Raw genomic sequence first — 24,243 nt, forward strand, 5'->3', positions numbered from 1 at the left:
CCTTATGTCGTCAGTGCATGCAATGAGGGCGGATTCCATGCTGTGGTTCTTGTGGAACCCAGATTGTGAGGGGTCAAGAGTGTTTGCTTTGAGGAAGTGAGATAGGCGGGCGTTGACTAATTTCTCTGTAACCTTGGCGGGGAAGGGAGGAGGGAGATGGGGTGGTAGTTGGAGGATCTCTGGGTCAGCTCACTTTTTTGTGGGGGGGGAAGGGAGGTGATTTCCACGTGCTTCCAGGGGTCTGGGTAAGTGGCAGAGTTGAAAGAGGAGATGATTATGTTGTAGAGTATTGGGGCGATGGTTGGGCTGGCTTTGTTGTAGATGCAATGTGGGCAGGGATCGGAGAGGGATCCGGAGTGGATGGAGTTCATGTTTTTTTCGGTTTCTTCGTGTGTGGTGGGGTCAAGAGTGGGGGTTGGGTGAGTGATGAGTGTGTGGTATGAAGCTGTTGTGGATGTCCAGGATTTTGTGGAGGAAATGGTTGGAAAGGACGTCACATAGGGGCTGTGTGCGCGTGGTCTAGGTTGCTGGCTTTGGCAAGTTCATTAATGATGGTGAACAGTTCTTTTCTGTTTTGAGAGTGGTTGTCAAGGCATGTCTTGTAGTGATCTCTTGGCGGTGCGTATGAGTTGGTGATAGGTGCAAATGGTGGTTGAGGATGGAGAAGTTGGTTGCGGACGCCATATTTTTTCAGCTTGGCGGCATATGTGCTTGGAGTTCAGGGGTGAACCATTGGGTGTTCTTGATGCTGGGGTGGTGATGCATTTCCTGAGGGGGGCTAGTGTGTCTGCACAGGTGGTGATCCATTTGGAGAGGTTGTGTGCTCCTGTGTTGGTCGTTGGCGTGGGGGGGGGGGGGGGGGTGGGGGGGGATGGGTTATGGGCCAGCTGGGAGTTTAGTTCTGTGGGGATCTTGTCCCACATGCGGTAGGGTGTGGTGTTGATGGTAGTGTGTGGGGGTTTGGTGAAGGAGAAGTGAATGCAGTGGTGGTCAGTCCAGAGGAGTTCAGTGGTGTGGGTGTAGGCTATGTGTTGGCTTGCGGTGAAAATTGCGATCATGTGTCCTGCTGAGTGGGTGTGTGCGGTGACCAGATGTTTGAGTCAGAGGTTGGTGAGGTTGTCTATGAGGGAGGTAGAGTTGTGGTCTTGTAGGTTTTCTAGGTGAAAGTTGAAATCACTGAGGAGGCTGTAGTTTGTGGAGGTGAGGACATGCAAGCTGATGCGGTCGGCGATGGCGTCACAGAAGGCGGGCGTGGTCTGTAGATTAGTGTACCTCTGAGGGTGGAGTGGTTGTTAATGTTGATTAGGAAGTGCATGTGTTCTGTGTGGTTGATAGTGTCTTGGGAGCTGGTGGTGACTTTGATGGTGTCTGTAGGATGGCGATGCCGCCACCAGGCCTGTTGATGCAGTCTTTGCGTTGGAGTTTGTATCCCTTGGGGGTGGCGATGGCTATGTCGGGTTCTGAGGAGGGGTTGGTCCAGGTTTCCGTGAGGAGGGCGATCTCAGGTGAGCGTTCTATGGCATGTCTGAAGGGAGCGGGTGTGGAGCAGGCAGTTGAGGTGGTTGTGGTGGGTGGCGTTGGTGTGGTGCGTGAGGGTGTTGCGGGGTGTGTTCTGGGTTTGGTTGGTGGGGCAGAGTGGGTGAGTCTTGCATATGGGGGGGTTGTGTTGTTGAAGGTGGGGTCACTGTGGTTGGTGTGAGGAGCAGGAGAATTGACAGGTGTGGCAGGTGAAGGGGCCACGAGTGCATGGGGCTAGATGGGGTGCACGTGGGGTGGGGGCCTGGGTTGAGAGAGTGGAGGGTGAGGGGGAAGTAGGTGTGTCTCAGAGGGGCAGGGGGACTGGTGCTGGGCGTGGTCTTGGCACAGACGGGCGCAGTCGGGCTTACTGTTGGCGCACCCGCTGCGCCTGCCAGAAGAGGGTGGGAGTGGCAGCTGGGAGGAGGGAGAGCTTGACAAATGAGGGCTGGGCCGCAGGGGCGGGAAAAAAAAAAAAAAACAGGCAACCAAGGACGGTGTGGAGGAGTGGGTGGGGGGGGGGGGCTGCAGGGGTGGGAAAACAGGCAACAAAGGACGGTGATGAGGCGGTCGGGGCTGCAGCAGCGGGGAAACCGGAGAGGAAAATAAAAATAAAAAAAAACAAACACAGAGTGGAGGTGGCACAGATGGGGGAGCGGGGAGCGACTGGTCTGCAGAGGCAGGGTCAAAGGTTGCTCCCTGTTACTGCGCTGTGGCTGCCATAAGAGGGGAGGGTCCGCAGCGGCAGGGAAAAAGGCAACCAAGGACGGATGGAGGAGGCAGGAGGGGCCACAGCAGAGGGGAAAACAGGAGGAAAAAAACGGAGTGGAGGTGTCGCAGATGGCGGAGTGGGGAGCGACCTGTCTGCAGAGGCAGGGTCAAAGGTTGCTCCCTGTTACTGCGCCGCAGCTGCCATAAGAGTGGAGGGTGGGAGTGGCAGCTGGGGAGGGTCCGCAGCGGCAGGGAAACAGGCAACCAAGGACGGATGGAGGAGGCAGGAGGGGCCGCAGCAGCAGGGAAACCGGCAACCAAGGATGGTGAGGAGGGAGGGCCGCAGTAGCAGGGGAAAACAAGCAACCAAGGATGCTGAGGAGGCGGCGGGAGGGGCCGCAGGGGATACAGCAGCGGGGAAAACAGGAGAACAAAAAAAAAAAAAAATGGAGTGGAGGTGGCGTGGATGGCGGAGCGGGGAGCAACCTGCCTGCAGAAGCAGGGTCAAAGGCAAGTGTACACCTTTTGTGAAGATACCCAATATTCACCAAGTTGATTGTTAAATTACAGCAAGAGATAACCAGGTAGAGCAAAGGGGTAAGGGAAGAAAATTAAAAATAAATCCACACCAAATTATAAAGTACTTTTTTTTAAAAAAAACATTACTTTATTTCTACATTTACAATACACATTATGAAACAATTAGGATAAAATTACAATTTATGTACATAAGCAGCATCAATGTAAAAGTGCAAGTAGCAGAAACTGTACTCCTAGCAGCCTTCTCCTTCCATCAATGAGGTGTACAGGTTCTCAACCAGTTGAGACCTCAGCTGCGGGATTGTGCTGATTTTCATGAGTTTACTTGCTGCATATTTGTTCTTTGTCGCCTGGAGATTCAAAATAAAAGAAGGTGGTAACAGTAAACTTTCAGGAGCTTAACAAAAGGTCTCATTGAATTAGCTTTGGAAAATTGAGGAATTTGGTATTATTCCATGGGGACAGATTTTGCAGGAAAATATTTGTGCTATGTATTGAGACTGCAGCTCGCTGCAACTGGCACAAGACTGTGCTGTGATACATGTACTCAAGCCTAACAATCTGGTCTGCACGGATCTGTTAACTTCTCCATCCAGCTACTTCAGCAACGTCTCCACAAGCTTAAAGGCTTGATGGTCTATTCAATTAAATCAAGAGCCATGTGCAGGCCCTCAGCAGGATATTGCCTTATCAGGACTCTGCCTGCTACTACTTCAAGTATCGGGGCAGCTTTAACCCATAAGGTTTGATGTACCATTATCTCTGGGAAGCTTAACTCAGTTTTAGGAGTATCATCCTCTAGATGCCTTACAAGTTTACCTATCTTTTCCATCCAAACCAAGGACCTTGGGGTGCTAAGTGAAAGGTTGGGCCTAAGACAGCAAGACCTGAAAATCTTATGGAGGTTTCACACACCACAATAAGCCAAAAAGGATGGAGTCATCGATTATGGAAGAAAGAATCAACCTTAACTATGGAGAAGTAGAAACTTCTAAAGTGCATTCTGCCTTGAAACCCATTGGTCCAGCTTACATCCATTTTCTATCAGCCAAAAAAACAAGATGAAAACGATTTTCCACCCGTTCACTTAATTTCCAAAAATAAATATTTGTCATCCAAACCGGATGCGCAGCCAATTAAATTCCTCCACCTGCAGACCTTATTCCTTTTTCCTCTGTATGACAAAAGCACGTGAAAAGTTCTGCATATGGTTACAGCTTGCTGCATTTAGATTGTACCAGTTGTAGGGCTTCAGCATACAATTAAAAATGTTTAGATTGGTGTAGTTAAGTGTAGAATTCAATTTCCTTTAATTTATTCCCCTCCAGGCTTTCTACCCCCTTAAAGTTAAAAAGGTAATGTCGCTCACTGTTTCAATGATTTGTATAGTTTGTTGTACAAAAGGCACAGGTAGACAAAAATGTAGCAATTCAACCTCTGTAAAAAAATTTGCTAAAGAGCACCACACATTTCCAGCAATTTCCCTCAAAAGGGCCAGGACATGGGCCAGCAGAACTTGTTTTAAATAACGATTTAATCACATTGTCTAGAATACTGCTTTCAATAAGGACTACTTAAATAAAGTCACTATTAATGACAATGTCGCAACTGTTTCATGGTCCAAGTTTGTGATGGCTGCTTCTCCAACAGATCCATGCCTGCTCTAACATTGCTGAATAAAGTCTACCTGATGCCTCAGCTGCCATACCAGTGAACAAGACTGCTCCCCAATAGACTAGTGAATTCCCAACAATATGAACAAATTTATCCTCACAAAAGAAAAGGCGGAAAAAACGGCTGTCCCAGCTCATTAGACCAATGGATAATAGACCCTTATTTTAGGTTACTTCATTGTAGTAAATATGCTTTAACAAAACAAGCTGTTAGAATGTGGTCCGTCAGAGAAGCTCAGACTCTGCATTAATCTCCATTTGGGACAAACTTCGGACCTAGCAACCATTGGGTGACTGCGTAACTACTAGTAATGAGCTGGCCTACTAGCCCAAAGACTATAGACACAGCACTTGTAATACAAGGTATATTACCCACTTGGTTAAAATATTTCCTTACTGATAAGCTGCAACAGTCTCCAATTACTGACCCCACTGCCGCTAATGCCATGCATAAAACCTACATATGAGTTAACCGTTTCCCCAGAACATTTACTCACTAATCTAGAATAAACTGTAAGAGACAGAACAATTGCTAATACATAACAGCCATAAAGCCCTGGCTTTTCAAGACCAAGGCAACAAATCCGATTGTGTATACGGCTTGCTAACCAAATCTCACACCTGTATGATGCCTGAAAAGTGTTCTAAGAACACAAATACATGACAATGCTACAAACAACCTCAGCCAGGAGACACTATATGCTACCGAGACTCCTGGTCAATAAAAATGCTTTAAACAAAACAAACACTTGGCAAGCACTATAAAATAATCCAATACGTTATGACTTTGTCAGATGTCAGAACATAAGAAATCTTCCATCAGAAGAGTATAAAGCAAAAAGTTTATACAAAAACCTGAAGTTGCATCAAGTTCTGTTTAGCTCTTCGACTGACGCATACTGTAACAAGTAAGCTGCCAGTACAGTATCGCATCTTGCATTACCAGGAACATTTAACCAACCAATACTGGGGGCCCATATGACTAAATACTTACAACATGTTTTGTAAGGTTGTTATTCACTCGAACTACATTCTTTGCCATGTGTTTCATGACCAGCACCAAGTTGTCCTCTGCATACCCAGTGTAATACTGTGTAGTAGGATCCTTAGAAAGGAAAAGAAAAGCATAATTTACACTCAGTGCAGTAATGGTCATTAAATATGTACGCTGGGTACCATCTAGAGCGAATGCAATTATGCAACAAAGCAGCAGCTTTACAAGATGCCGAGTAGCCATAATTATGGTCCCATTAGCTCAATTAGAAGCTAGATAATAGCTCGGTTGGTGTAGAGGGAAGACTCTTCAGAGTCTTGTCAAAACCTAAACATTTGACTTTTAGGACTAAGAATGCGAAGGAGGAAAAAATATATATATTATATATAAAATAATCATCAGCAGCAACTTGCATCTAGGAGACCAATCCAAAAACCAGTACTTGAAATCCAAATTACGCCAGAAAGAAAGCTTTAGGCAGTGAGCCACTGGCTTGGTCAGTGGAGAGAAGCGGGAAGGAAGTCTGAAGGAGGGGGGGGGGGGGGGGGGGGGGGGGGAGAAGAAGAGACAACCCTCCAGGCAAACACTAAACACCCCATGCTGTACAAGCAACAATTTATATCTTAGGATGTGGCCAGCAAGGCCTCAAATAAACAGTCTTTAGGAGAGGAGGGTGTGGCAAAAAGTTGAAACTGGAGATCGAGGCATAGACGAGGTCTCAAATACTGAGCAGCATATTAGGGCTGTAACGAACACTGGATCGGCTCCGCCACAGTAAGATTACAGTATATCCTGTGACAAAGCTTCTAAAGATGTACATAAGGACCATCTCCCCCATTCCCTTATTCAACATCCAAGGCAAAACGTGAGGTCAATGTGTTTATTTACAGGGCAAAGACCCGAGACCGACAATAGGATGAACAGTATTAGCAGGTGACTGCAAAAGACCCCTCTGAAAAAGCCGTTTCACACCTCGAGACCACCTCCCTCCCCCACCCCCGAGTATCTTGCTTGTGCAGGAACCAGGTCCCGTAGGAGTTAGTCTTGGCTGAACCATGGAGAAACCTGTACAAGCCAAAAAGGAGGAAAAGAGAACACAACTTCACAGCCACAAAGAAAGTGGAGTTGGATTACTACACAAGACAGACCATGCCAACAAAGGCCACCAAAATGTAGCTTCTGTAAAGAACACCAGAAATTTTAAATTCATGCATAGATTCACACAGCCATTTTCATAACGTTTAAAACTCACCCAGCTGCCACGTCCCAAAATTTTCTGAGCTAGACACAAAGATGCTGCAGCTATCTCTGAAGGGCGGAAGTGAGCCATGTCATAGTCTATCAGCACGAGCTCCATCAGGTATTTTGCCAGCATGTGTTGTACAGCATCAGCCTGAAGGCGAAGTAGGTCAGGTTACAAAACGTGTGCATCATACGAGGAAGCTCCAAACACTGGACTGAGTGACCCATCCAACAAAAAATTAAACGCACTTTACCTTGGTCATAACTCTACAATTATCTACTTAGCGTGCTACCAAGACTTGCTGGTTTAACACATGTATACCTGCACCCATGCATTTGCAAATTGTTAATCCCGTGAGGTTATCCTACGGTTTAACCTGTGATAACGAGATCCCGGCCAGTTTTGTTCAGCGAGTTGCGGGCTCAGATGAATTTACTGCGTTTTATTCTGTTTTTACTGCATGCGTTTAATTTTCATTGTTTATGGTTGAATGGTTAACTGAAATGAAACAGAACTAAATCCTGTTACTATTCTTTACACCACGTTTTAATATCTGCAAACAATGCTTCAAATAAATCAGCGGTTAATTACCCGAAAGGTGGATCCTTCAATGAATCCATTAGCTCAAGGGAAACCATCGCCCTGGCCAGCAGCCACCTGGACATCATGGTGGTTTCAACTACACACTGAAGAGTAGCATCTTCTCCACCCGCACTCTGTCCCCAATAGCTACTTAACCTTTCAGTGGCGACCGATGTTGCACTAGCCTCCCCCTGTAAGTAGCATTTTAACACTAGCGGAGTATTCCTGCTGGTCACGCCTCAGGATTCACGGATGGGCGCAGTTTCAAATGCCCTGGGTATAGTTTGCCAGATTATAACTGCTCCACCATCAAAGGTATGGATATAACCGAGTTAACTGTATTAAAAAAAAAAAATCCTAGCACGTTAACAGGGTGGTAAGTTAGAAGCCCGGCCCTCCAGAACAGCAGTTCTTAACATTTAGTCTTCTTTTGACCCAAACTGAACCACTATAAGAACCCATGCTCGAGCAATGTCTACGATGTGAATCTCAAATATACAAAACTACAGAACCTAGATCATAAGTACATACATTTTTAAAAAATATTCCCTTTAGTTCACAAACCAAAACGAACAGGAAGGTTACAGCTTTTCGGTTTATTTCCAAACCACATACTGACGTTTTTGCTCGTACTGCATCCTCGGTTACAGCAAGCTAGTGCTTCGAGCCCACCAAGCATCCATATTTCTCTTTGCAGTACGTGCACTATTCCCACGAATCAAGCTTAGGATACCTAGCTCCAGTTTAAATTTCTCCACATTTAGATACTATTGAATTATTCAATTTCGCTTTGTGTATATACTTTAACTACTAACATTTAGACAATCGTGGACTGTACCCTAGACTCCAGCACATTGGTTTCTCCCTCAACACTGAGCCATCACGCTACCAGCCCCCTTTCCCTACCCATCCGACAAGAAAATGGATTCAAGTCACTTACAACCACTGCTGTAGCACCCTCCAGTCATACCCTGCAATACTAACTTTATAAGCCATTGTCATGGAATCCCGCTCCCTGGACACTACAGTGTCGAAGTCAGTATACATTGAACACAGGCTCATGTTGGGGATTGTTTGCTATGAGACTTAACCTATGATCACATGTAAAAGACTAAATCAGAGAAGGAGACTTCCTACTTGGTGAAATGCAACTGGAGTAGTTAAAGCCTTGATAAGGTAACATGTTTTAGGAGGAATAAAAGCCATTCATTGAAAGGCATACATCTGAGCACAGCTCTGTCAAGCACAATACAGGACTGGACATTGAGAAAATCTGGTTTAGCAAATGAACTAGCAAGTGTATATGTGCTTTGCCAATTAAATCTATCCCCTGGTAATCAGCAAACCAAAAGCAAGGAAAGTCACAACCAAGGTTTGTTTCAGTGACAAGCATGACGAGCTCACCTTAATAGCATCATGGTCCACAAATTAGGTGATGAAGTTAAAGATGGAGTGACCTGCACATAAGCTAGGTGAAGCATGTAGCCATTTAAGATACACGGATCCCATACAGATGGGAAATAGAACACCGACAAAGGAATCATTCTTCCCACTCGGTTTGAATTTTTTTTGCTTAGTGTTCCAGGTTTTGCTCAGTTAGTATTAACATAATGAATTATCAGTTCAAATGACTGAAAATAGCAAACAGAGCAGTGTCTTAGAGCACAGCGATCCTAGGCAACAAAACATTGAAAGAAAGTCTCCCACATGGTTCAAGAATAAGGCAAGTGGATTAGAGACTCAGCCGTCACCGACAGGCAGTTCTCGGGTACAGGGCCTGGGGGGGGGGGGGGGGGGCGAAATGGAGGGCTGAAGGTTGTGTAACATCAATATGAAAATCTCTCAAATTTGTCCCTCAATTTGTCATTCAAGAATTTTCTAAAACCTGAGCTCTACATTGAAGGGGGAAGTATGCATGTAAGTTTGAAGATGGGTCACTAGAATAAAAACAGTCATATGCTTGCAACAAAAGACTTTAATAAAACAGAATTTGTACTGGAACTAAGTTACAAGAAGCTTTGCATTAGTACAATCTGAAGAGATAGTTTAATCACACCTAGATTTCAAAATATATGCAGACCATAGCACAGGAGTGCATGCAGTCACTCAATGCAAGAGCGCCATTGCTTGACCCATGCTATAAGCTGTGGGTAACAAGAAGCAAGTCATCAACGCATCAATTATAATATCGAAACAGACTAAAGGACGACAGTGACTAGCTTGCGATGCCTACATTTGAAAAAACACCAGGCTGGTGACCAAAGTGAGTCGATTACCTCCAACCAGCATTTGGTGGGGGCGAGGGTGGAGAACCGTTACCGTCGTTAAACTGAACTACAATGGCAACAGGAAAGCTGTAACAATTTTACACTTTACCTTGCTTGCTTTGGATGCTCTTCGCAAGAAGTGGATTGGAAGTGGTCGCCCCAGACTGAAGTTTAGCTCTCGTAATATGAGCATCTCCATTTCCAGGATCTGAGCTTTGGAATAAGCATTGTCCGTCATATACACAAAATCCCCAGCTTCAGGAACAAAGATTTCTTCGTACTTTGATGCCAAGAGTAGGGAAGCCACTCCCACCAGCTGAAGTTTGTTTCTGGAAACTGGCTGAATCTGAAAGGTAATACCAGGAAGAGGACATGCTCAAGTACAAAAACTTGCAGATCTAAGACAAGCCACTCCCATAACGGAACCATTCTACTGATGTAATGAACACACTCCCTTTAAGGCTAATCTTCCTTTCCCATATCAAGCTGCAAAAACTAAAACTACAAACACTAGTCTGTGCAAGGGCAGCACAGAAGCAATAAACCATCATGCAGCTACAGCTCAGAGTGCCACAAAAACTCACTACACACATCATTTGCAGGCTAAAGTCGTGACTGTCTTATACTGGAAAAGAAAGTGCAATAATGTACGGTTTGAGGTTTGTAACAACTGCCCTCATGTTGAAGGGTGGCACCTGAAGTGCTCCCATCAGAAGGAAGGTGATTAGCTCCATGTGAGAAACTCAGACATGGCATTTACTTAAGCAGAGTCAAGCATGAACAATTACCCAGTTACCAGCACCAAGACGCATATGAGTAGATGGGCGCTCTAAGTGTACATTCATTCATGGTGAATGAACCGGTAGCCAACTAGCTTTGCAGAACTGCACAAAAAACAAAACACTAATTTACTTAGTCTAGTATCAGATCCTAGCTCCTCACTTTATCAAGAAAAGCCCTAAAGGCTGCTGCAAATCTAGCATCATACCCAGCACCGTATCACCTTCAAACTGTGGTCCCCTTGCCCCTACCTTTACTCCAGGAGGCTCACACGTTTAGTGCATTGCAAAACAGTTTTAACTTTGATATGCAATAGGCACGATCACATTCCTAGTTCTCACAGCCTAGCTGGAAGCCTGGAATAAAAAGGTGTTGAAGTAGGACTAATCCAGAAAGGATGATGGCACACAACCAATTTGTTCACCTGTATTCTAGATGAACTTTGGTTCCACGTCCAACAACACCATGGTATGGTTTCAGAATGAACAATGGATGCAAAGCTAAAGAACATGGATTAGATGTCATAGAACCACAGGTACCTGTTACATCAAGTCTCTCCAAACTGTGCAGACTTGAGGTGCTAAAGAACAGTTATGTGAAATGCACTGCAGACTTACTTGTAGAAAGCGATCAATTAATGCGACACACATGTATAGTGTTTCCTGAAGAAGCTGGAACTTGGAATGCACTTGAACAAGCCAGTCAATCAGGATAGCACGCATGCGCCCATTAATTTCCCGGCCATCAAGGTACCTTGGAAACACAGGCTGTTGCACCTGGAACATTACGTAAGAAACAGGTTTAATGCAGAAGTCAATTAAAAACCTTTACATACCGAATGAGATAAAAATCGAATGGGCGTCATACTGAAGCTTCAGTAGCTACAATAAAGTAGACTACCATGGCCTCTTTACAAATATGAAAAAAATGGCTACCATTCTTCCATAAGAAGGGCAAGCCTAAGAAATTTAAGTCTGCACTAGAGTGCCTTGCCACGTGTAGACTGGCCACATGGGCAAAGTTGAACAAAAAAAAAAAAAACAAGACCACCCAGCCAATTGGCTACAACATTGGGAATGTCAGCTAGGTGTCTCGATGAGCACAGAGTGACAAAGTCCATCTTTAAGACCCATAAAAGTCATTTAAAATATTTACTGCGATCAATGTACACCCAAACAGGGTTTCTTGACACTAGATCCCACAATTTAGCACAAAAGCCAAAGTCTGACAAATTGAAAATGAAGAAAACAAGTTTCCAGTAGTTTCAAATCGCATATGCAGTAGCAAAGACTTCCATATGGTGTCCATCCGCTGGCCGTGGGACAGAATTTGGTTACCTTTAACAACTTCTGGCTGTCAGATCAAATGAGATTGTTTAGCATCACTCAAAGGAGGCACATGAGTATATCCTCATGAGCCGGGCATGTGAATTTGAACAGAAATACAATTGTAATCAATTCCCCCTTAAAGGAAGAGTGATCTGAAAAACAGTTTCACTCTGCATAATACTACATAGCTTTCCATCAGGGATGCAACACCACAATGAACCAAAACCTCAAGTGCAAGAGTAAATTACAACCCTCCCTCTCCCCCACCCCCTGTACTTTTGAAAGGGTGCGCTCAAAGCTGAAATCTTTGTACTACAGGGGTGATACTGTTGACACCAGAGCTGGAAAGAAAGCATGGCGAGATAGTCAGCTGACGGTTGCAGCATTTTTTGGTTTTGAAAGCTACCCATGCCACCCAAGGTACATTGTCCCAAGAAGGATATACACTAGATTAAGCCCCAGACTCATAAAATGAATTCGAGTAGTAGTTCCCAACCTTTTGACTTCTGTGGATCCCCACTTTACCAATACTGGAACCAAAGTCAGTGATGAGGCATTGATTAATGTATTTCTATAAATCAGGATAGATCAGTTTGGGAAGCCATTATAGGTGTTATAAAGCTTTGCCATTTATGTCACTTGGCAAAGGAAAGGCTTTAACACATTCGCCCTGGTTTAATTTAGATGCTTCTAACAAGCAGGTTATGTGGTAGAACATCCATTTTTGAAGTGGTGTTAGGACTGGAGTATCAAGCTGCAATATCTAATAATTACCTACAAAGAAAAAAAGTAATTTAAAAAAAAAAAGCCAGTAGGGATTTGCCCTACAATTGAAGGGCTAGATTTCCCCTGTAATTGAAGAGGCATAGCATAATTAATGACAGGTTCATGCCACAAATTGCCCCCCTACTGTCATATGGTTCTGCTTAGCAAAACTGAATTACTATTTGCAAACCAATCCAGCCTCCAGAAGTATAAACACACAATCTGCCTCACCACCACTTTCAGATGATAAGTAGTGGGTTAAAACAAAAGGACCTGGAAAGGGCCAGAGGCAGTAACATCTGGAAACTCAATATTCTACCAGTCAACTAATAACTTTACCCCTACAATACTAACGCAGAATGCTACTGGCTATAGCTCAATGGGTTTCATTTACATACCTCCAGGTGCCGGAGATAAACAAATATTTCCTTGACGTAACTGCAACACTGCTGAGGATTATCATCCTCATCAATATTCTCCACATTTATCAAGGCATCAGAGAAGGCTTGACACAACTGGTCCTCATCCATGGAAACATCGTTTGAGGAAGCGCAGAGAACCTATGGGGAAGAAAGGACACTAGTCATGTGCAAGCGGTTTACATCAGAACCCAAGGACCTCAATTGGAATCCCACAGTGATCACTCAGCCACACACTTTAAGATACACCTGGCTAACTTATGATACCATGAAATCAACATCATCTCCTAACTGATGGCACTCAACTCATTTTCCCACCCTCTCAGTCACCATTAGAGACACATCCAACCTCAGCGTGGCCAATTGGATGAAAGAAAAACTGCCTCATTACTCACCTCAGGACTCAACTTGGTGGTCTGTCGAACTCCGATTACACTGACCATGCTAGGGATCTAGTGTCATCTTGGAAACCAACCTCACCATGAAGGCCTAGGTGACAAGTGTCACCTCCTCCGCATATTGCATAATCTCTAAATGGCTCCCACAAGACATCACAGGCCTGGTAACACTACGCTGCCACCCCAACCCTCCCCAAGATTCTTCACACCGCCCAATACACCACTGCCAGACTAGTCTCAGACCTCTTGCATCAAACCTATAGTACTACTTAGGGGGCTCCACTGGCTACCCACCCAGAAGCGCTGTGAGTTCAAACATGAATTCAAGTCATGAGACACAGGATCCACATGTTAGCCACCAGCTTCACTTCCACCAGACAACTTCGCTCACCCTCATTTGTGTGCACACAACGCATCAATGGAAGCAGAATGGGAGGTTGACCATTCTCCTACCAAGCCGTCAAATCCTGGAATGACATCCAAACACATCAGGGCCTCCTCCTCACTTCTTGAACTCTGCAAGAGGCCGAAGGCATGCCATTTCAATTAGTCTCCTTGCAAAACCATCAAGACTGCCCGCATTCCTTTCAGCCTCACCACAGACCACTTATCGAGTAGAAACACAGCAGCTGAAAAATATTCCCAGTTTGGAGCAACAATACGGATTTAGTTATCAATAGTGCAGCAGGGGCACCGAGTTAAAGGGGATAAGAGGGCCCCACTCAATCCCAATGTGTGTGTTTTTTTTTTTTTTTTTTTTTAAACTACACCATCATCGGATGAGGGCAATACTCTTGTATTATGGACCATGACTCCCTTGCTACACCACAGAGCAAGAGAGCAACAGAAAATTGTATTAAAGTGTTATTAAAGTGATGATTTGTGACGCACACATGAAGCAACAAAGCCTAAAGCAGTCCGTAATTTTTCACTTCTGCATTGCTTGTATTATTGTTATAGGGGGCCATGAATTAACTTTTAAGCAAGAGAAAAAAAAAGTCTGAAGTCTAATAACCGGACATTCCTGGAAACTACAGTTGTAATAGCACATGAAATTGATCATAACGAGCACTGTGTACAGATGTGCAAGGTCCGAACCCGGCTCTACCAGATTGTGTTCATACTGCAAAGCAACACCTTACCACAGGGATCAAGCTATATACTGAAGGCATTTATAGACCGAATGGAAACCAACTTAATCCCTGCGCACCACCTCAGCAGGTTTAGAAAGCAATATTTCAATTAACGAAATCAAATCAAGGTACCTTTGTAACAGAATACGCGCCTGTATGGAAGAATGTAACTAATTCTTTTGAGGAAAGGCTTACAGATGAAATTCAGTGCGTAACATTGCAAGTGGAACCAGCATTCTCATTCTTGAGAGAAAAAAACATTTCTAGAAACAGATTCCAATCACAGATCCCAGTGGCTACCGATGTTTGACACCATTGAAGAATTGCAGCTCCAGCTTCAGTGACAGTAAACTGACAAAGGGCAGCTGAACCCACTTTTAGCCTCTATTGGAAGAGTTCCAGGAGTTCTCAATGCACCAAACCTCTCAAAGTAAAATATAGGTCAGGCAGGCTATGGATAGCTAAAACTGCTGAAAGGCACGCCTACGAAATGTACCAATTTTGGTCACAATTGATTTAGGACTATTTCATTAATCCTGGACTTATGTGCAAAGTGAATTTGAAATCACTAGAAGATGTTATAATACAGTCACGGTCACCAATCATAATGTAATCTGGAACAGTTTGGGAAATGTGCAAGTTCCCCACATACCCAATTATCACTGCATTACGTTTCTATCAACATAGAAGTGTTAAAATGCAATAGCAAAATTAAACAATGTCAGATAATGACTGATTGTATAACCATCTAGTCCTTCACCCACCAGCCTGCCAACTCACTCATGTGGAACTCCAATGCAGAGCCTTCATAAAAACAATTCTATATGACGGATAACCCTCGAGCTGGAATGAACCTATACTAGCGCCAGGTAACATACCAAATGGACACCATCTGACAATGTCCATCAAGTACAAGTCCTTTCAAGCCTCCACATGCTCCTCCATTAGAGGACCACTGCACTCAAGCATTTGCAATGGGTCACGCATTTTCTCAAGTTAGCTATTGCGTTGTAAACTCCTAACTAGACTTTTGCCACAAATTGAAAACGAGAAGTAACAGTTTCACGCAAGCTAGCCGATTCACAGTGCTACAGCCGCCATTAGCACCAGCGTGAAGAGACCCATAGGAAAAGGTTCTCGCAGTCAAACTTATCGGCAAAAGTGCAATTAGCCATGTAACAGGGGAGGTGGCCAAGGCTGTAACAAAACTTCTCCAAGGAGGGACAAACAAACCATTTACCGAACGAGTGGTACGGATGGGTGTGGTTAAAAGCCCCGATACACACCAACACATCAGAAAAGCAATGCTTGTGCGCTGCCACGCTCAACTTGAAAAAAATGGCCCTTATCTCAGTTTAAAATGAGGACCCTTGCCCCTCACTGCTATTTGAGGGTTGAGTCAGCAAGAAGATAGATAACGTGTCAAAGAGTTCTCACCTGCCCACCAGAAACTCAACCACCCCCTCCTCCCAAGCCCCTTTACAGGAGCTCTGCAACACCCTCACCAACCCCTTCCACAAACTAGCAACCATCTACAGAGACTTTGACCCAACAGACCTCCCATGCAACCTGTCCACCACAGCTACTGACCACCCTCATACCACAGGAACAGCTCAACGCACTGAACACAAATACTCTCATGCACACCACTACTCAGGAGCACCCACTGACCAAACCTTCAAAGAGACGCGACCAGCCACCATCCTAAACCCCCCCCCATTGCCACAGCCACCTTTCCCCGACACATGGAAAGGTATGTCAGACCCCTCCTCAAGAAGCCATCGGCTGACCTCAGCAAACTCTGGAATACCATCTCATCATCCTGCTCCTGTTCCAGGCCAAACTCCTGGAGAAGGCCTTCAACCTCCAACTCAATGAACACCTGGAAATAAACAACATACTGGACCCCTCACAATCAGGATTCGTTACCTATCACAGCACTAAGACCACCCTAATCACCACAACATTTCCTCCCTGCTGGACAGAGGAGCATCAGCCGCCTTGATCCTGCTCAGCCTCTGCAGCCTTCGACTGCCTCCACCACACAGCCGCTGTCTGAGACAGATCAGAATCAGTAGACATGCTCACATACATGGCATTTTTTTCCTCCCTGGTTGCACCCAGAGAATCCAGCCCCGTCCAGTCACCTCACAACCCAACCACCATCTGAAGAGTCCCTCCCTTAGCCCTACATGACACCACTCACCAACATAACCCATGAAATCAACAGTTTCCTGTGCCGACGACACCCAGTTCCTCCTCTCAGCGGACCCCACCACAACAAAGACCAATTTTCACAACTGCACGAAGAATGTCTCAGCCTGATTGAATACTGATCTTTGGCAGACATCTCACCCTGGAGAGACCCCAGATGGCCATTAAAGCTCTCACCCACCCCCAATCCAAAAGACCATGCCCACAACCTCAGCATCATTCTTAACAACAAACTCCCCATTGAACACAAGGGTCAATGAAGTTGCTTCATCCTGCTTCTACACCCTCTGCTTGCTCTGCAAAGTCTTTAAATGGCTTCCAGTCAACACCAGGAAAACTGGTGACACAGGCCCTCATCACAAGCAGACTGGACGATGGCAACGCACTCTATGCCTGCACTACCAACTAACTTGTGAGAAGACCAAAACGATTCAGAACAGCACTTGTGGTATTGTGTGATGGCCAAGCGACAACGTTCTAAGTGATTGATTAGTGATCCAGTCTCTTGCACAAGCCTACCAATAAAAATCCAGTCTCTTTTTTAGCCATCTCTCGGTTTTATTTGTATGTTACTGGACAGGGAAGTTAAGGATTGAACACACACAACATTCTGTGGCACACCAAAACAATATTTGTTTGGAAGAACAAATCTGTTCAACCTGCCAAAAAGGAGCCACATCACCCCAGCACCTGAAAGACATACCCGGCATGTCAATCCAAGCTCCTGACCCATGCCTATGAAGCCCTCCACAACCCACTTACATGAACTGCTCGAGTTTCCACCTACCTCCTGGGAACCTCCACTCATCCAACTCTCACTCAGACACCACGCATCAAACACTATCACACCGGAGGATGCTCCTTCTACCCCGCTGTCAAGTCATAAAACGTCCCAACACTTCACCCTCACTGACCAACTTCAGGAAGGGCTCAAAACCTGCCTCTTCGACTGACCCAGCAGCACAGCTGCCTGGATACTCATTCGGGTGAGAAGCTGCACTATATAAGTAGTTTGATTGACTGGCTTGGTGGTCTCACTGACAGCCTGGCAAGAGTTTCACAATTGTGCCCACCATTAGTAAGACAGCTAAAGTATCAAGATGGTACTAAGAGCTACAGAACCCTTCAACACTCTGCCCTTCTTCCAATGTTGGTTTCGGTCTAGTCATGCTCTGAACTGGTACAGAATTAAGTGCCCACATGTGCAACAATTAAAGTGGTAAGTGCAATACAGACACTTACCGTTGGGAGAGGTTCCTGTACAACAGACTTCACTGGTACATGCTGCTTCGGCCTCACCGAAACATTGGAAGGTTTGACAACAGGCTGCACCTTCACTGGTACTTTGACATGCTAGGGAAGTAATAGTTCCATCAAGTTCACTTATGTAGTGAGTCACCAACTACATATAGGTACTACATGCAACAAATTCATTTCATAGTCGCTCATTTAATATCCACTAGTACAAACCAAAAGAAAAAGCAGCGAGCTGATCATATGATCATATTGATCTGTTGTCATGCATTCAGCTTGGTACATGTGCCAGCATAAAGTGACCTCAAACGCCTGACAGCAGGTATTGGTTCAATGTAGTATCATGTTCTCCTTGTGTTTGGAATAAGCATGCAGAATCTGCACTATGGCTCATGCAGATAAAGTTTTGTTGGCTGAAACTGGACTATATCCGAGATATAGAGTAGGTAATGTTGGTACATATAGACTACTTCATGACCAAGATTGATCTACAAGGATGTGTAGAACTCTTAGTGTTTTGTGAAATAAGCTGTGTTCAAGGTAACTAATTTATCAAGGTGCCAGAACGCTGGGTTGCCAGCAACCCAATCACCGAGTTCAATAAGTCATTACAGCATTATAGGAATACTTAAGATCCTAAAAGTCACCTTTTAGGTGGAGATCAGTGGGTGAACTGTCATAGCACAGTACCCCTTTGGGCAGCCAAGTAGGTGTCTTCGTAGACAATAGTAGACTGTAGCACAGATAGCCGAGAAAACGTCAACCAAAACGTATTCCTGCCTCACAGACTACGCACAAAGCATACTCCTCAACATAAGTGGAACTTTAGAGCTCCAGAACAGCTCATTTGGTTGTATGGGGATGGAAGGAGCACTACCTCTTAAAACTCGCTGATGGGTTAGACCAACATGAAACCGGGTAGCCATCTCAACTATCCCCGAAATATCTGGGTGCAAGGGGCACTACAGAAGGCAGCATGTATACAATAAGCAGCAGTCAGGTTCTGTTTTCTTACCTTTGGTTGCTGCACTCCAGCAGTAGCTTTATTCCCAAGCTCTCCCAGCACTGCTCTTTTGCCAGGGAGCTTTTTAGTTCTGGCAATCCCACCTTTTGGAGGATTTTCTGCTTCCAGTGAAGACTAGGGGAAAAAAAATAATCAAAATGTAGTAACATAAGTTCAATTCTGTCACAAGCTAGGGTTGTCACGAGTCATCAATTGAATGATGAGTCACCCAACTTTGTCGGATATACTCTAAGTAGTTATAACAAAACTAAAGACAATAGTCAAGGTCCCTTTACTGAGGGGGGAGGGAGAAGGGGGTGGGGGCGAGAATAGTAGGATGGGAGCAAGCAGGCAAAAAAAGTGCCAGGCAGAGGGGAGGGGGGTGACGACTAAGCCACCTGGAACAAAGACGGATGTACTACCAAGACACGTTCCATCCGGGAAAATAAGTGACGGAGAAGGCCAACTAGAAAGGGCACCCAGAAACCGAAGTGAGTGAGGCCGACAGGATAAATGACGTCAAAGAGAAAGCCTGTTAAGCAGGCGAACATTGTACAGCTTTCTGGAAAAAGGGTGGTAGGAGTTGCAGTCCAACCAGGGAAGCATGTCCAGACATTTACCAGAGACCACATTAGAAACTGCTCTTCACTTCCAATATAGTATGGAAATAGGAGACCAATTGCATCAGGCATTCAAACGATCTTACAACTAACGGCGTGAGAAACTCTGAAGAACTGACGTTTGGACAGCTCGCCTTAATCACTAGGGACAAGACATCCGTGCTTTTTCTTATCACAGTAAATCTAAGTTCTGAACACTATGTACCGAGACAAGTTTGATCATACTGTAACTAGCTTCAGGCTGTACTAACAAAGCTTCGGGACCTACGCTCGTGCTCCCTCACATTTCATTGGCACAAAGCAACCTTGCGCACACTGCCTCTTTCATTGGCTTGTGTCCGATTACCAATGTATTTCCGGTTTAAAATATATGTACGGAATTGCAACAATTTCGATAATAATAAAATTGTGGGTGGCAGATGGCAAGGGGCCAGAAAACCTTTTACAGCTATGCTGAGTGTCCAAACAATTTGTCATAATACCGGAGCAGCCTTCAAAACAGTCCTGTTCTCCAGAACAAAGATTCTTTTGGCGTGCTTGCACGAGAGATTGGACCCACGAATCAATCGTTGAAAACATTGTCACTTGGCCATCACACTCAAGACCAGCACCAAAAGTGCTATTTTGGAGTCTCCCTTAGCTCTGGTGTCTCGCAGGGTATGACGCCATCAAAGTGTTACAGTCAGCTGCTACAGAGAGCAAGTCGTGCATATTGAAAACAATAGTCATGTGCACCAAGAGTGTGCAAAGCTGTCGCAGATTTCCGACAAGGGAGCCAACACAGAAGGTGGTGGACTGGCTAAGGTACTAGTTTTGCGTTCCAACGCAGTGGCAAGTTGGTAAAATGTGTCTACATGAGGAGAACGAGGCGCCAAATCAACTCGGAAAGTGTGCCCTAGTAACAGAAAGGGTTAGAAAGAGGAACGTGTAAAGTGACGTCCGCGATGACTACATACAGCAGAGGTAGTTGGTGGCTGAATGTGCATTTGTTACTGAGCAGAGTGCCTTGAGTAAATGAGGCGATGCACCAGAAAACAATAGGGCCAACGATCAAAGTGGTAAAGTGTAGTCCAATGATAAACAACTGGAAACAGTAACAAGTGAGGGTATCCCTAGTAACTGGAAACGGGGTGAAAGCACAGACCGACATACAAACTAGACTTCGGAAAGGGACAGAATGCAAGCGATAATAGAGTGCGCACGGGTATACGGAAAACAGCCGCTCCATTTCTATACTCACGATGGGACGCCGAGCGTGCATCATCTCGATAAAGCTGTCTCCCGAAAAACAATTTAATAAAACAACAGAAGCTTGGTGAATCTAAAGGTGCCTAGGTTTCCCTGGATGTTTAAATGGCGCGGCGCTTCCTGCCATTGGCCGATGCTTCGTAGAATGCTTCGTTCTCATTGGATTGACCTCGGAGACCCACGCTCCGTAGGCATGGTGACGTACATTCAGAGATGGCGGTGTGCGGCTCTGAACTTGTCGCGAGATAATACCGGGAGGCTCGGCATGGGGTACCTTTCCAAACACTAGACCGCGATAATAATGTGTGTGACGACTTCAGACTGGCGTACATGTTACAAGAGGGTTTGTTATTTATGTATTTGATTTATTTATTAGCTATTTTATATAGCGCCTACATGGCCCGACGGCACCAGAGTGCTTTACAACACAGAATAATGTGTTACTTCGGGTTACATTAATAATAATTGAACTCGGACGTTTACATCAATGCAAGTATACAGGAATTACCATAGGAGACAGTTAAAACAATAGGGCTGGGGACATGAACAGTTAAACGAAGCATGATAACGGTAGTAATGGTAATCGTTAATGCACCTCCACAATATGTCCAAGTTAAGTGAATAGTTAAATCGAACAATGGTGCAAGTGGTCTGGTGCCCTACTACCTGTAGGCACAAATAGAGTGTATATTGGTATACACAGTACACCTGGATTCTTCGCTAACATAAGGTGTCGCTACTCTCGTTATAATCGACACTTGCTTCTCTGGACACCGGAAAACCATACCTGCTCTACTGTTTATTAGGATTCACTCACAGGTACTTTTATGCGACCCCCCCCCCCCCACACTTTTTTTGCCCTTTATATACTCTTTTCAATAACAGTTACTTACTTTATCCCCACTTTCTTTTTGTTTGGACTCTCTTTCCTTACATCCCTTCAGCTTGAGAAGTTACTTCGTCTCATCTGGTTGGCTCTTGGTTTCTCAGTTCTTATGTACCACAGAGGTACACTTGTTTCTTTTTGGCTCTGTTCTCACTTCTTGGACTTCATTTTACTACACCACACTTTCTGGAATCAACTTGATGGTCGGGGGCCCTTTTTTAAGTATACTGTGTCTTTTGTTGTATGTCACCTACCACTCCACTCTGTTGCGCACTCAGGTTTTTTTCTATATGCTTAATTTAGGTTTATGGTCACCCAGCACCGTACCTTTCTTTCTTCCAATAACTTGCTTCTCGTACTGTCATGTCTGTATTTCTCACATATCTAAACTTTGGCTCTTAATATGCTGTTCCTTCTTTCCAATATAAAGCTAATTTGTGTGTATGTTATATTCTTTACAACCTTGAAAAAGTCACTGTGTGATGAAACACTTGTTGGCTGTGCTTATTTGGCTGTACATATTGGTACACAACTTTTGATCCAATTAAACATCTCTCTGGAACACTAAGAAGAGGACAATTCTACTCATTATTTATCACCTAATTCTACATTTTGTACTTCACTAACTCTACATGTGCCGTGTGCTGTGGTCATATGTATATAGTTAAACGAAGTAGATGAGGACGCATTGAAGAAATTAAATAATTCTGGTGGTGGGGGGTGAATTAACCAAGATGTCTATCAAATAGGAGGCGCTTATCCTTTTTGAAGGTTGCTAGATAGGTGATTAGACGGAGTGAGGGAGGAAGAGAGTGCAAGGTTTCAGTAGCGCTGCCAGAGAAGGACTGATTCATGTATTGTTCTCCTCTGAAGGAGGGGTGTTCCAGGAGCAGGGATTGGGCATTTATGGAACACCTATTTGCTCTGGAGATTATCAGTTTCTCATTTACACAGGAGGGTGAGGAGGAGTGCAGTGCTCTTTGGGTGAGGCAAGTGATTTTGAATTTTGCCCACACTTCAATGGGGAGCCTTTAGAGGGTTAGCAAGGCAGGGGAAATGTGATCAGATTTCCTGAGACCTACAATAAAGCGTGCTGCAGCATGTAGTGTTGCTCTCAGTGTGCCTAAGTTAACTTTGGGAATGCCTCAGAGAAGGGAAATTCCATAGTCTAGTCTAGAGAGAGCAAGAGACTGAACCACTGTTTTGAGGTCTTGTATCGGAATCATTTGTCTGATGCCCCAAAATTGCCTAAGTTGGTGTCGTGCACAGTTGGCCATGGATGCTATGTGGTGTGGAGGTTAAGACGATTTTCAAGTGTATTTGGGTATCGTCGGTATAGAGGTGGAAGAGAATCCCAGAGTTATGGACACTATTGTTGTTTCCACATGGCCGTCAACTATCGTTCCATTTGCATTGATTGATTTTCAACATAACAGCCTACGTAGGTTGTTGCGCTGTGTACTTTTTAGTTGTTCAGTTCGGTAACACATGGCATTTGAAATCCAAGATTTGGTGTAGTAATTAGTGCATGCCCGTGTTGATCAGCCTCAAATCAGTGTCTGTGAACTATTCTCCATTTGCAAGTAAGCTTATTTATTCCTATCACGGGAGAGTTAAAAGGACTACCAGGTGCCTCCCAGAGGATTTCGTGCTCAGTCGTTTTCTCAGTCACTGGCTTCATTCGCTTTCCTGCTTCTTTTAAAAGTCTGTACTGATTAGGTCTAGGAACAAAAATGCATCTGGTTCACTTTTATTTTAGCAGGCTCAGTACTTTTAATCAGACTAATTTCCTTTCCAGGATAACCCCCTTAATTCATCTTTTTTTATCATTTTTTATAGTATTTTTATTGATCAAATCTGTTTATTGTCATTTAAACGTGAAGAACAATACAGATCACTGTAATGATCCCCCATCATTTCAATAATGACACGCCCCATAGCCCTGCGCATATGCGTCTCGTCCACAGCCCACCCAGTCTTCAAATTAGGGAAACATCTTCCCAGTCTCATATGACTCATATCAGCCTCAGGGCCGGAGGTCATTCAAAGCCGGATCTCACAGTGCTCATATTCAAACGAACATGAGGAAAAGAAAAAAGGAACAAGAACAATCGTGCTTCTGCGCTTGTATGCTTTGCCTCCCTCTCACCTGAACGCCTCACCACTCCAATTGTATGGTCATCTCTGCCACTCTCACAGTCCAATCCCCATCATCCCACTAAACCTCTTGGGTCAACCCCAGTACTCTTAGATATGCTGGGCACGTCAGCTCGGTAAATTCTGTAGACAGGATCTGAAGGAAAGGTCTCCATAACACACTGATGTCGCTTACCCTGTGCTTGGATGCCAAAGTCAGCTTTTCCATTGCCAAAATAAACCATAATTTCTGGAGCCAGGATCCATATGTTGGCAACCTATCCATGCCCCATAGAGCAAGGATTGTCTGAAGGGCAGCATTAAGAGCCAGTGCCATCTGCCGTCCCCTTAACGAGCAAAGAGGAAACGTAATAGGGTTGGGTAAGCCCAGCAAGACATATGAGGGGAATCTAGGGATCTCTGTTTGAAACACCTTATCAATGTCATCTAATATACTCGTCCAATATCGCTGTAGTTTGGGGCAGTGCCATAGAAGATGTACTAGCGTGCCCGTGTTACCGCACCCCCTCCAGC

At 44.7% G+C, this 24,243-nt stretch overlaps 1 protein-coding gene and 1 long non-coding RNA gene across 2 annotated transcripts in view; one reads left to right on the forward strand and one right to left on the reverse strand.

Annotated features, from left to right (window-relative positions):
* Positions 1-2,870: 2,870 nt before the first annotated feature.
* On the reverse strand, positions 2,871-20,848 carry CCNB2 (cyclin B2). Its single transcript, XM_069222078.1, has 9 exons — positions 20,680-20,848; positions 18,832-18,954; positions 17,805-17,915; positions 12,797-12,958; positions 10,923-11,081; positions 9,635-9,871; positions 6,686-6,826; positions 5,434-5,544; positions 2,871-3,116 (listed from the first exon to the last, which is right to left on the reverse strand). Exons 1-9 carry the CDS (start codon positions 20,701-20,703, stop codon positions 3,000-3,002), a joined length of 1,185 nt encoding a protein of 394 aa, XP_069078179.1. The 5' UTR covers positions 20,704-20,848; the 3' UTR covers positions 2,871-2,999.
* A 63-nt stretch (positions 20,849-20,911) lies between these two features.
* LOC138283882 (uncharacterized) overlaps positions 20,912-24,243 on the forward strand; it is a 131,739-nt gene continuing 128,407 nt past the window's right edge. The window contains exon 1 of the long non-coding RNA XR_011201320.1: positions 20,912-21,030. This is a non-coding gene — a long non-coding RNA (uncharacterized lncRNA). The remainder of the gene's footprint in view (positions 21,031-24,243) is intronic.

Source organism: Pleurodeles waltl, chromosome 3_1 (assembly GCF_031143425.1).
Source record: "Pleurodeles waltl isolate 20211129_DDA chromosome 3_1, aPleWal1.hap1.20221129, whole genome shotgun sequence".
NCBI lineage: Eukaryota > Metazoa > Chordata > Amphibia > Caudata > Salamandridae > Pleurodeles > Pleurodeles waltl.

Bases quoted from the DNA above. Each gene is read 5' to 3' on its own strand.
- CCNB2 (XM_069222078.1), bottom strand. From the start codon at position 20,703: ATGATGCACGCTCGGCGTCCCATC. The intron at 12,959-17,804 runs GTAAGTGTCTGT...TCTTCCCCATAG, and splicing joins TACAGGAACCTCTCCCAACG to GTTCTCTGCGCTTCCTCAAA. The intron at 9,872-10,922 runs GTAAGTCTGCAG...ATTACCTTTCAG, and splicing joins TAATTGATCGCTTTCTACAA to ATTCAGCCAGTTTCCAGAAA.